General features: G+C 41.9%; 1 protein-coding gene across 1 annotated transcript in view; it reads right to left on the bottom strand.

Annotated features, from left to right (window-relative positions):
- Positions 1-9,658, bottom strand: part of JMY (junction mediating and regulatory protein, p53 cofactor) — a 63,172-nt gene extending 53,514 nt beyond the window's left edge. Inside the window, exon 1 of the mRNA XM_054282883.1 lies at positions 8,508-9,658. Coding sequence (XP_054138858.1) covers positions 8,508-9,347 — 840 coding nt within the window. The 5' untranslated portion in view covers positions 9,348-9,658. The remainder of the gene's footprint in view (positions 1-8,507) is intronic.
- Between the last annotated feature and the right edge of the window lie 4,204 nt (positions 9,659-13,862).

The following is a 13,862-nucleotide window of genomic DNA, read 5'->3' as shown; positions in this document are numbered from 1 at the left end:
CACCTGCCATAAAAAGCAAATGTTCTTTTATGAAAACAAAGAACATTTGATGGGAAGAAAAAAAAGAGGTACAATCAATTTCACTGTGAAGTCAGCTCATGGGAATTAGATCAGCAGCACTGAATTAGTACTCTTAGCAGTTTTACAGTGCCTTTGGCATGGTAGCAAATAATTCTCAAATGTCTGATAAGTCTACTGTTAAGACTTTTAAAAATTGAATTCAAAGCAGGAAAAGATTTACGACAATACCAGATTCTAAGTACTTGGGAGGATGAATTTACTTTTTAAAGCTGACCCAATAGCTTGCTCCCATTGAGAGAAGATTCCTCTTCCCATCCCCTCTTGCCCCTCTTCTTCCCAGTCTACTCCAGTTCCATGTTCCTTATGCTCTCAGGTCCCCCCTTTTCCACTTCACTGTCTTTAGTATTTCTCAGATCCTTCAACAAACTAATTCAGCGTCTGGCAAAAAACTACTTTGTGGTCTCTCTAGGAGTAATTTACTGAGGTTTATTGAGTTGAATCAGCATACTGAAAGGACATAGAAGCAGAACAGGAAGGAACACAAAGCTGACGTGGGGGAGGACAGAAAGTAATAGCATCCCCCCCCCCCCCCCCCGTCAACGCCAGCAAGCTGATGATCCAGTTCTTCAGCTCCCTTCAACAACATAGATGATGAACCACCTTTAAGCCTGGGTGACAGATGAGAGGTAACTCAAATGGCCCTCTGTGAATGCTTTCAATGTTGGTAGAGTTCAGCCTCTATGGCACCTTATACTACAGTGCAATCATGGAAAGGCAGGCCTAAGAAAATAGCATTTTGCCTTCTTAAATGCAATTTTTAAAGCTTCCAAGCTGAAATAATAGGGATTTCATTTAAAAAATGAATACGTCCAAAAAAAAGCCCAGTAGAAAGAACATAGTTACAGTCCACTATTAAGAACAAAAAGCTAAATAAGATATGAAGAAAATCCTTAGATCCCAAATCATGCATATTTTTCCTCCTACCTTAATAGCAAATACAGTAAATTACAAGCTACTATATCACTTTCATACCAGAACAGTATTTCAGGCAAAAGCAATTTCTATTAGCACCAGGGGAACACAGACTTTTATTCTGTGGTGCTAATTGTTTGAATTGGTTTTATTCCTGTTCTTAGGGAGAAATGAATGGGAGCGGATACTCAGTTTAAATGTTTAAGGGAAATAAAATCCATGTGCGATAAAGCAGCATGATAAAACACATTTGAAATTATACACACCATTTACCTACTCATTCAACTCCTCCAGAAGACCTCCAATATTGCAAGTAGTTTGGGATTTTTTTAACCTCCTCCCATGCATGATTTTTTTTTCTGAATTATACTACTCTGAAGTGACAAAATGCTACAATTTAAAATTTTGACACATGATAGTGAACAAGTAAGGCATTACTGAAGGCTAAAGAATTTCGGACCTGAAGTCACAAGGCTATTTACACTGAAGAAAAATTACAAAATTAGAAACTTCTAGAACTAATCTATAGATTTTTTTCCCCCTCAAAACTTTCACAACTTAATTAATACATTCATATCTTTTTAATTTCTTCTTTTTCTTCTTCATTTTTTTAATATTTCCTTTCAACAGATATAAAACACAGTGTTTTTTAAATTTTAGGTTTCCTTTAAAAAAAAAGCAAGCCCTAATCAAAACTAGTTGTATTTTAAGCATAGGGTCAAACTAGAAAACACAGTAAGGTTCCTCCTAACATAACAATCTATTATTTTAAATTATTGAAAATCTTTTACAATAACCTTTCCCTAAAGTAGCTCCAACAAGTCATGATGCAGTACTGTTATGTGAAAAGTCACATAAATCATCTGCAAGTCACCACAAACAAATGCTAATTGATTATTTAAATAACATTTTTCAGAGAAAAAAACCCAAACCCATCCAGTTCCCTCACACTAATATCACAGCATTTTTCCAAAAGAAGGTCAGAACCAATTGCCACAAATACATTTTGGAAAGTATTGTAACAGTATATAAATACATAAAACAATCCAAATTTTTAATTAAGAAATCAGAAGTACTCAAGGTCCTTTAAAAAAATTTCAATGTTTGCTGAATGACTGGAAGTGTTTCCTAAGACCTTTCCAGAAGCAAATCCTTAACAAAAAAAGTCCAAGTGTTCAAATTTCTCTGAATGGGTAATGTTTGTCATTAGTAATCAAAAAGACTCACAGACATACATCTGATATTCCTACAAAAACACCACACCTGGTAAAGCATAGATAGAAAAGAAACCCAGACACAGGGTCTTACCACTGAAAGGTTTTGAATTGAAAGCAGTATCTGCCCAAGGTTTTCTAACTGGTGAGTGGTGTCATGAGGATATATCACCCACGTTCTATTTACATCTACAATGAATGGCTGCAGATGATCATGTCCAAAGCCTGGCTTTCCAGGGAAGCTGTCTTCTCATATATACATATATATATTGACTCACTCACAGATGCTCTGTATCCTTAGAATATAATTTTCCATCTCCTCCTGTCCTAGCTTCCTTCTCACTCTACCATATTTCTAATGACAAGGTTTTCATCTCTTGCAAAAACAGTTTGGCAGATATATCTTTAGCTGGACTGAGCCCTCAATTCAGCAGAAGTCTTCTCCAATAACAGCAATATCCTGGTGCATTGCAATGCTATGTTTCCAATAATACTAAAAAATAAATGTAAAAGCACAGCCTCAAAACCAAAAAATGCAGCAATTTCCAAAAATCTCTGCTTCTCACCACCTTCTTTAGGTTTGTGGTAGCAATATTTACATATGTAAAGCACAACCGTCCCTGACTATTTGAAAACAGTGTCTTGTCATGTTACAGAAACATAAAGAGATTAAACTATGACAGTGAATCTGCTTTCAAATTCAACACCTGCCTGTGTAAAAATACTATGCTAGGCAGAAAAGGAGGGAAAAAAAATGTTACTGGCTTAAGAAAGCAGTTTAAAACATCATTTACTTGAAGGGAGGGCATTCAATTGAAGAGGAAGAAAATAATGGTAGGAAAAAATGAGAAAAAATACACAAGACAAGGGTAAGCACAAAGAAAGTACAAAGCACAACCCAATATAATCTCTAAAGGCTAAGAAATGAAGGAAGTTGTGAATCCTGAGCAGCACAATCGAGTACAGAACATACCTTGCATAGATTGTTTGCACCTCTTCAAAATATTGTCATATGAAAATACCACAAATAGGTACCAACAATTTTAAACAAAAAACAGAGGAAAATTTATACCTAGGGAAACTAGGGGAGTATCAAATTAAATGGTCTCAGCATCAGAGTACTCCCCCAAGTAACAGACATAAATGGTTCCCCAATCCCATGTTAGGCAGTTAAAAAGACCATATACTGCATTTCTGGGGGTTTTTTTTCTCTTTCAGGTATTTGGATAAGGAAATTAATTACTAGACTTGCAAGCTGCTGTCTTCAGGTCTAAAAATTAAGACCAGGGTTACTAATACCGCTATATTGCACAGAATGCACCTCTACTTTTCATCTAGGATTTACATTCTGTCAAGAATGATCTAATCTTTTAAGTCAATGCCCTTTTCTTTTTAAAACATATAAGTTTCCCATGTTTTGAAGAAATGTACACTGTTTCAACCACTCTGACTTTCAGGTACAACTGCAGTACTCATTGTCAACTTGCTCTAGCAAGCGCCCAAGACCAGCCAGAGCATTAATATCATGTAGGTGTCTCCAAAGAGCTTGGAGGCTACCTGCCAGTTCTACAGAGTTTACCCTACAGCTGCTAACATATTTTGGTCAGTACTAACTTACAGTATCAGTTCAGCACTTAAACAGCTTCTTTACAATGGATTTATAATCCAAACTGTGTTAGTGGAAACAAGCGTTAACTCTACAAATAATAAACACAGAAAAAAGCATTCCAACAAGACTAGTTTGGACTTCCCAAATGCCCAACATTAGCCTTAATTCTGCTTTCCTCATACCAATAGGAAAAAAAATCCCCAGTATCTTATTTTAATCTTCTGTGCTCCCAATGTTAAATTCGAACCAGTGTTCTGTTCCCTCCTGAAACACCTTATGTATCTTCTAAACCTAACTACTGCAGTTCATATACAATATTAAGTTATTCTTTCTTCTTGCATAGAAAGATGTTACATTGGTTTCGATGGAAACACTACTGTTGCTAACATTTTTTCCATGTTACTGGAACACAGAATACTTTTTTGTCATGTTTTATATTTACTTTCGCATTACCTTTGATTCTGATGTTGAAACTCTCTTTAAATCTTATTGTGTCTAGATGCAGATCACTGAACAGCATCCAGTCACCTCACATTTGGAAAACTTCCACTTTTGTTACAGTGCCCCACTACCTACCATATCAACATTTATTTTAGAACTGAATGCATACAGCCAAAAACAATGAAATGAAATTCTTTTAGTTACTGAGACAACCCTGAATATTATTGATTACTAAAATATTGGAACAGCTTCAACAAAACAAAATGTTATTGGATAATATATACCTTTTTTGTTGTAACAGAAATGAGTGACAATATGGAAGAAATACATGTTGATAAGTAACAAATGTAAAATTCCATGATATATAACTGAACCAATTCCTTGCCGCTTCCTCTAATTTCACAAGCATATTTCATTCATTCAGAACACACAAAAGTAATTTATAGAAAAAATCTGATTATGAAAGAAATAAAGTGACCATATAGCTTTCCATCAAAAAATGCTACATTTTCTTCTCATACAAGTTGTTACTGTAACAAAATAGATTTATTTTTCCTTCGCCTTTCTAGTTCTTTGAATCAAAGGAAAGCTAAACCAAGCAGAATTATTCTCATGCTTAGCAAATACATCACCATACAGGAGATGGAGATTATAAATAGCAGTAGGTCCTCACTTTCATGGCAGTCTAAAGTCAGCCACTGAAGAGAAGATGCTTTCAGAATTACTTCAGAATTTAATTGGGCACTTACAAGTGTTTGAACTTTCACATTAAAAAAAAATGTAAAATAAAACACACAGCGTGGGGATACAAAAGAGTCTTTGTCTACCTGCAAACACTGGAATTCATAGATGTTATAAAGCAAAAAGAAAACCAAAGCAAGGTTCTGACTAGTTTTATACCTGGCGCTCAAGATCCTGTAGACTATCATCCAATAAATTTCACCCAATCAGGGCTATAGACCAAATTTTGGTCTACTAAGAGCTGTATGGAACAGGAACATTCCCAGAAGCTGGTATTTCAAAGGTGCTGAAGTAGACATGTAACATACAGATAGATTTCCCAAATAGTCAACTTGTTATGCAAGAGCACACAATGAAATATGTTTGGGGCATGACTAAGCCACCCATCCCTCCTGATGACAGTTTACACTAACAACATTTTTTATTCAGGAAAACATGACTACCTTCAGCCTTCTGAAAACACAGAATGGACAAAGAGATACAGCACCATTACTGATATTACTAAACTCACAGAAATTTACAAACATCTACACTTAATCTAGAAAAACTCTTCTCTATGTAGGAAGAACATAAACAGGCAACTGGCAGGACCAAGAGTACAGTGACAAACTTTTTCTGCCTTCCTGACACAAAGTATAGTATTTTGGAAATACTGTCCAGGAAGCTGGAATCCCAAAAAAGGATTCAATGGTATACTCTCTGTTGAAATAATATCTTTTTATCTTTTAACTGAGTACCTGAAGGTCTTTTTCAAGAGGTATAAACTTATTTGAACAAGTTTTTACTTTAAATAAATTCCTCAACTATTTCAAAATTATTAAGTTTTATTTGAAAAAAAATAAAAGAAATGTAATTTCAAAACTGCAAATCAGGCAGAAGAAATTAATCCCAGGTCACACAGTTCCTCTACAACTATTGTACTTACTCATCTTGGATCTGTTTCTACTTGCAACATTCTTTTGGTTTATTAAAGGCCTAAAATTTGGACTGAGATAAAAATTACTATTACAAAAAGCAACGATTACTAACTGCTGTGAAAATAAACCGGCTTGTGTGTTATTTATGGAAAGCAATGACTGTCCAAGCAGGGGATGCTAAAACAATGAACATGAGGTTTGATTGCTCACTTAAGAATACAAATCAACAGAAACTACAAGCATTTCTCAAGTAATAGTCTAACTGCACAGAGGAATTTGTCCTAGAAAATGTAAGAGATATATTAAATAACTATAAATTACAGAGTCACATTTTAAGATGCTAAGTCAAAATCTTGGGAGTTGCACAATTTTACATTAATGAAGACGCTTCACATTTCCTCCTAGATACCATTCTGGTTACCAATGCTTCTCAATCACTTCCTCTTTTCCCAAAAAATTCTTGTAAGAATTTGAAAAATTGTTTAAAATTCCTTGGATCCAACATTCCTGCTATCAGCTGACAGAATTCCAGCACAGATGGAAAAGAAAAATGTGAGATAACCTACTGAATGTGTGTTTTTTCTCTAAAGTACAAAAATCTTTACTTCAAAAATACCAAGCAGTGCCCATCATCCACTGCTTCATTTGCTTAGAATTGCAATGACAAGAAGCATCAGTATTTGCTTAAAGGAAGACATTTCCTGTAGACCAAGCAAACCCCTAACAGGTAAGGAAAAGAGAAACCTGAGAGCCAAGAGGGAAAGAGCAGGTCATTCCATTGGTTTCTTTTCTTAAACATGAACTACCCTTAATTAAAAGAGGATCGACTTACACAACTGACAGAAGTACAGCTGTATGGACTTTAGGTGCACTACCAGACTGATTATCATGGGAAAGGAGGATTGTACAGTAGTCAAATACATACACAGGCTCTGCCATTTTACCTGCACCAAGTTCAGAACATTAACACAGAATAAAATTATGTAGCTTAGAGAACCAACTTATTTTTGCCAGTAGTACTGGCAAAATAGAAATTGAGATTCCCCCAGAAACAAGTAGCTCTTGCTCAGTAATTCTTAACTAGTATTTCCTCAAAAACACCACATCCCTCCAGTTAGGTATCCAGCTCCCAAATTCCATGGGCTTAACATGAACTTCTCTTATCCTGCACAGCTCCTTGTAAAAACTGCTGAATTGAAAACTAAATCTAATTTAAGCATACATTCCCAGGCATTCATACAGCTTAAAAAGCCAGTGAAAGACAATATGTTTTCATAGTCTGTGGATTAAAACCACTGCTGAATTTTATCAAACTGATTTTTCTACACTGAATTTTATCCAAAAAAATGCCAATTGTAGACCATATAGCAAGATTTAATTCAGTCCCTGAAATAGACATGAAAAAAATAAATCAAAATTATATACCCTAACACAACAGTTTGGAACTAAACTACCTGGCAATGCTATACTTGGATGCTCTTACCGTGATTACATCATGGATACTACAATTTTCTCATACTCTGTAACTCCAGTCAGAAAGGAAAAGCTTGGCATGAATTCTATGGACTCAAAACTATGCATCAGAGAGCAAGAGGATATACTCACACTCCATCAAGGAAAAAAAAATCACCACCACACAATTCGCAAAAGAATATTGGCAGGATATACGCGGGTAGCTGAAACAGCCAAACTTGACCTATATCCACAACAGAACTAAGATGATGTTTGTAAAAATAAAGCACAGTGTAGCCTGACTCATACTCATAGTCACACCTTGATAGATCCGGGTATATTCTGGACGAAGGCCACAAAACGCACAAAAATGAGTGTAAAATTCTCATTTTATACCTGTGAAATCTGAGTCCTCAAACAATACAGTCCATGAAGGCCGATAAAGCAAAAATTCTCATACACTGATGCTAGATGTTAGTTAGATGGGCATCCTCAACTACTCTGTCTAGAACAGTATATGGTTTAAGAAAGACACGAAGTGTCCTGAAACACCCAAGTCTTGACAGACAATACCAACAGCAACACAGCAAATACCCACTAGGACCAGACAGCTTGGTTTTTTCTTTAAATTCCAACTCTAGGAACATCTCAGCTGAACAAAAGTTGTACTTACTCCTTACTCCACTGGAGAACATAATCTTGCTATATAAATACCAGATTCAACACCACTGTATGAACCTGGAATTTTCTGGTCTTAAATGCCTAAACTGTACTATCAAAATAAACACCACATGTTGCTGCTCTCATTTAACACAAAAAAATTCAGCCCCCAACACCTCCTGGTGCAAGGCAACGCAATAACAAAAATACGGGAGCAAGACCTTGCCAAATCCATCGGATATTTATTTACAAACATCTACATTTGATTGCACGGAAAAACGTACTGAGCCACACACACTCCGATGAGTCGGGAAATCTGCACCTCCTTAAATCCTGACCCTAGGGATGTTGGAAAGGTTAAGTCCCATTTTTCTCACTAAGGAACAGGACAACAAGAACAAAATCGACTAAAAAAGATGGCACAGATTAAACTAAATGCGACACTAAAGTGGGGGCATCTGGACCACGCAGCAGCCTCACCTCCTGAATGCGCCTGCGGGCCCTCTGGAGCACCTCCTCGTACCCCTTCTGTCGCAGCTCACTCAGACTCTCGTAATATTCTTCGGGGTCGTCGGTCTCGGTGAAGAGCACCTGCGAAAGGATCTTCCAGCCACAGGTATCCAAGCTGTGAACCAAGTAAACTTGCAGCTTGTAGCAGAGAGCGTCCATCTCCTGCTCGGATAGTTCCGGTGCTCCGAAAAGCACCGTCCACATGCCCGAGGGCTCCTCGGGGAAGGCAGGCAGGTAAGGCTCCAGCTCCGAGTTCACCGAGCACAGCTGCTGGTGCACGGCCCGCAAGTCTTGGAAGGAGAACAGGCCGGCCCAGCTGCACTCCTCCCCCGCCGGCTCCCCGTCGGGAGCGCTCAAGTCGCTCGCCCGAGGAGGCGAGGGCGGCAGCGACAGCGCGGCGGCCACGTCCTCCTTCCCCAGCTCCAGCACTTCGATCTCCTCGGTGGCACCTGCCGCCTCCGGGCCGCGCTGCGGCCTCCGCGCCGGGCTGCCCTTGGGGCGCAGCGGGCTCTTGGGCAGCGCCTCGGCCCGGGCATGGGCGCAGCCCCGGGGCGGCCCCGGGTCCCTGCGCACCGCGGGGCCGCCAGCCTTGGGGACGGCTCCGGCCTCGGGGCCGCCGCGGCGCAGCTCACGGGAGCCGCTGCGCTGGCGCTGCGCCGTGCGGTTGTGGCAGGTGATGGCGAACTTGCCCTCGATCTCGTTCCAGGCCACGATGAAGGCGAACTTGTGCTTCTCCCGCTCCTGGAAGGCGTGCGGCCTGACGGCCACCCAGTCGGCCTCCAGCGTCTCCTCCAGGGCGAAGGCGGACATGGCGCTGCGCGACTCCGCACACGGGCACACGCCGCCCGCCCTCCGCGCTCCCGTCCCGTCAGCTGCTCCGCAGCTCCGCACCGCCTTACCGCCCACCACCAGCCATCTTTGCGGCCGGGGTACAAGGGGGAGGGTGCGCTGCTTCCCCACCGGAGCGACGAGGGAGGAAGGGCGGACGGGAATCGCCTCCTCCGCTCCCCGCGCGGGTCCCGCCAGTCACCAACGCGGACAATGCGCGACGCCCCCGCGCAAGCCCCGCACGCGCGTCACGTGGGGCGGGATCTGTTTACAAGCGGCGGCGCTGCGGCAACTCCGCGCTAGCCCCGCCCCCCGCGCGGCCTGCGGCAGCCCCGCCCCCCACAACGCCTTCCCCCATTGGCGGAGAGGGGCGGGCGGAGCCTCGCGCCCCGGCCGCGCCGCGGAGCCGCCACGCTCGCTCTACCTCGGTAGGCGTGGTAAGGCGACGCCCCGCCCCTTCGCTCGGATCCCCAACGCGGCCGCTCGGGCCCCTGGCGCTGCGCCGCGCGGAGGAGCCGCTAGGGGGCGGTGCGGCGGGGGCTGTGAGGGGACGGAGCGGCGGGGGCGGAGAGAGGGAGGCGGCGCCGGGCGGGAGTGGTTCGGTGGCTGTTTGTGCGTTATGTCTGACTGGCCATTGAAGCAAAATACTTTAAAGATCAGCCTTCGGGAGCGCCTAGCGGCACGCCGTGCAACAGGAGCTTGCACTCCTGTTTAGTCTGCAATAGCGTGCAGCTTCTGTGAGGAGTCCTGGCGACAAGGGCATGTTCCGAAATAGCTGTCTTGAGGCAGTTACATACTTTATAACTGAAGGAAACTGCACTGAGACCTGGCCTTTTGTGCTGACACCTTGGGAATTTTCAGTGTCTGTAGTGCTTTCCCGGGTTGCCAATTTTATTGCAAAACACGTAGGTTTCAGTGTGGTTGGAGAGACAATTCTCACAAGCTTGTCTTGAATGATTCTGAGCTCAAGGGAAGCTCTTTCCTGGTCCACTTTAGGATATCCCATTTATCCTTATGTACAAGTGAACAAAAATACTTCTAACTAAAACAAACTGAAAATATTTGCATCAAAAATAAGATTGGTGGACAATATGCATTGGCCCATATGGTAGGTGACCTTTGACCTTTGCTGGATGCTGCTTTATCAGTCCCCATTTTCAGTTTTTCTCTCCCCTGAAAAAGGAGAAAATGTAGGATGGAAAACAACCAGTAAGTTCAAATAAGGTAGTTCACTGAAGCAAAAGCAAAAGGTTGCATGCAAGCTAAGGAAAAAGACATTTCATTTTCTACTCACCAGCAGCAACTGATGTCTGGGCATTTCCTGGGAAGCAGCACTTCAGCACATTTAACTATTGCATCTTCTGTTTTCCATTACATCAGGACAACACCAGATTACCCAAATCCCGTAATATGCTAGCAGTATTAATTATTAGTATTAAACAGCTCACTGTGGGGATGAACAAGGACTGCAGGAGCTTGCATAATAAAACCATCTACATCAATCATGGTCCAAGAAATGGATCTGTATTCCCTCATCATCCCCACAAGATAGCTCCCCCAGCATGGCAAAGCCATCAATGTAAGGGCAAAGGACAGAGTCATTGTTTGTGTAAACGTGTTGCTAAACTTCACAAAATAAAGCAGCTCACAAACTTAGTGTTCTGCAGGGGAGCTTGCTACATAACAACCACTATAATGATAGCATGCATGATATAAAACTGCCATTGTCTTGCCTTATATCGGAAGCCAAAAAGAACTGTGGTGGCTTGACCTTGGCTGGATGCCAGGTAGCCACCAACTACTTCATCACTCCCCCTCCTCAGCTGGACAGGGGACAGAGAATAAGATGGAAGACACTTTATAAGTTGAGAGCATTTTACTTAAGCAAATGCTAAAGATTCTATGCACACAAGTCAAGGAAAAATACCAAGATTTTATTCACTATGTCACATCAGCAAGTGACATCAGACTACTTCCTGGGAAGCAGGACGTCAGCAGAAGTAGCCATTGCTCTGTAAGGCAAACATAAATAACAAATGTCTCCTTCTTCTTCCTGCTTTTGCTAGATTTTACATTTTTTATGCTTTATGATATTTTATATCCTATGGTATTAAATACCCCTTTGGTCTGTTCAGGTCAGCTGGCCTATTTGTGTCCCCTTCCAAAATCTTGCTTACCCCCAGGGAGCAGAATGTTGGGAAGACAGTGCTGGTGCTGTGCCAGTACTGTACAGCAGAAGCCAAACACTGGTGTGTTATCAACATCCCTGTAGCTACCAGTGCAAAGCACAGCACTGTGAGGGCTCCTGTAGGGAAAATTAAATTCATCTCAGCTGGGCCAAATACAGCCCATCGGTGATATTGTTGTCCTGCTCCAAATTAGAGGAAACACTGAGGAAATAAAAAAATTTCATTAGACTTTGCCAGGAAAGGCAGAATGAGTCACAACCTTTTTCTAAAGTTACTGTATTGACTATCATCCTGTCCCTGGAGGCTGAAGTATTTGAGAAGGGCCTCTGGCAGTTCAGACATTCTCTGGGTATTAACCAAGCAACCTCGTGTGTGCAGGAGAATAGAGGTTATGTCTCTGAAAGTCCTAGCTGTTAGAAAAAAGGAGGGGACAATGGCTCAGCATCCCAAAGATGTACTATCTCTGTTCTTAAGGGTTAAGGGTGACATATTCTGTACATCTTGGATTGCAGCATTCTTCCCTATTACTGTAAATGTAGGCATCAGACCAAAGCACCTGTGAAATGGTGTGAAAAATATTTGATTATAACCCATCCAGAAGTGGCCATTCAAGCAAGCAAAGAATACATTGGTGGAGAAAATATAGTATCTTTCTGTTAAGTATAAAGGGTGGTGGTGGAGTCTCCCGCTGTGGAGACATTTGAAACTCATCTGGATGTGTTGCTTGACAAGTGCTGTAGGTGGGCGGTTTGGCCTAGGTGATCTCCAGGAGTCCCTTCCAATCCTCACTCTTCTGTGATTATGTTATTCTGTTAAAAAAATTTTATGCGAGGGATGTAATCAGCAGGCCAGCTTTTTAATGTGTTAAAGAAAAAACAGTGAAGATGCAGCAATATATATCTCTCCCTACATGTCCAGGCTTAAGAAAATTTAACATGGATCGAATATGTTTCACCAGACAAATGATGAGACTCCTGGTCTGTTTCAGGTACACTAGTGAAGAGGCTGAGGTCTTCTGGCTGTTCTCAGACTGCAGAGGGGAAAACTGGTATGATTTAAAGCAAGAACTAGGTAAAGTCACATTTAGGAGCTGGCTGAAAACTAGTCTGGAATCACTTGGCCACAATCAAGTTTCTGATAAGCCTCTTTTCAGGCACAGAAAAGCCATGGCATCAGCTCTCAATAGCTGTCATACTTTGCTAAAATTGTACCCCTACAGAAAGGGACCTGCAAGGAAATAACTTTTTAAAATTCTATTATCAATAAGCATTGAGTAGCTTTCATAGCAGCTTCTGTATTGAGGAACATCCATAACGCTTCATTCATAAAAATACAGACAAGTCTTTTCAGATGTTAGTGAAATTTTAAGGCTGGTTAAAGGAAAAACATCACTGATTGTTCCTGAATAAACTAGCAAAAAATTAAAACCACATTTTAAAAGACCTAGATTGCTTGCAGTTTGTGGTGGGATGTACTGGACCATCCACCACTGAAAAAAAAGTGGTTTAGGTAGCACTCAATCCACCTGAGTTGTTGATTCACATGTCTTAAAAAGATGGTAAGTTTGCAGCAACTGAAAGAACAACTGCCAAGTGTCTCTGAAAAAAACCCCAAAACTTTCTGGGGAGAAAGGGAACTGCTGCTGCTGCCATGCTGCTGCTGAGAGTGTGACACTGCAGCACATGGAAATCCTGCCACTATCATGGAAACTGCATGCCTGAGAGGCGTGGTTACCTCACCAAGAGGGCTTTCGGAAGTAGCAACAAGCTGGCTTATTATGTTAATAGAGCCAAAACTTTTTGAGGGTGTGCTGGTTTTGCACAGCCTGGTTTTTGGTAGCAGGGGATCCTCAGAGGTGGCTTCTGTGAGAAGCTGCCAGAAGCTTCCACCATGTCTGGCAGAACCAATCCCTGGTGGCTCTGAGGATGGACATGCTGCTGGCCAAGCCTGGACCAATTAGAGGCGTTGGTAATGTCTATGTGATAACATACATAAAAAGAAAAACAAAAAGAAGTGAGCACAGTTTTTCCTTGCCAGAGAAGAGGAGGAGATGAGAACATGTGAAGGAAACAACATGGAGACTCCAAGGTCAGTGCAGAAGGAGGGCAGGAGGTGCTCCAGGCACTGGAGCTGAGATTCCTCTGCAGGCCATGGTGCAGACCATGGTGAAGCAGCTGTGCCCCTGCAGCCCATGGGGATCCATGGGGGATGCAGAGATTCACCAGCTGCCCGTGCTGGAGCAGGTGGGTGCCTGGAGGAGGCTGTGGTCCAGGGGGAGACTCTATGGAGAGAGGGGGCCTTGCTTCCA

Source organism: Melozone crissalis, unplaced genomic scaffold, assembly GCF_028551555.1.
Source record: "Melozone crissalis strain CALT ecotype California unplaced genomic scaffold, PUWL_Pcris_2 ptg000005l_1, whole genome shotgun sequence".
Taxonomy (NCBI): Eukaryota; Metazoa; Chordata; class Aves; order Passeriformes; family Passerellidae; genus Melozone; species Melozone crissalis.
The sequence above is the reverse complement of the archived record's forward strand: the minus strand, read 5'-3'. Positions and strand labels throughout refer to the sequence as shown.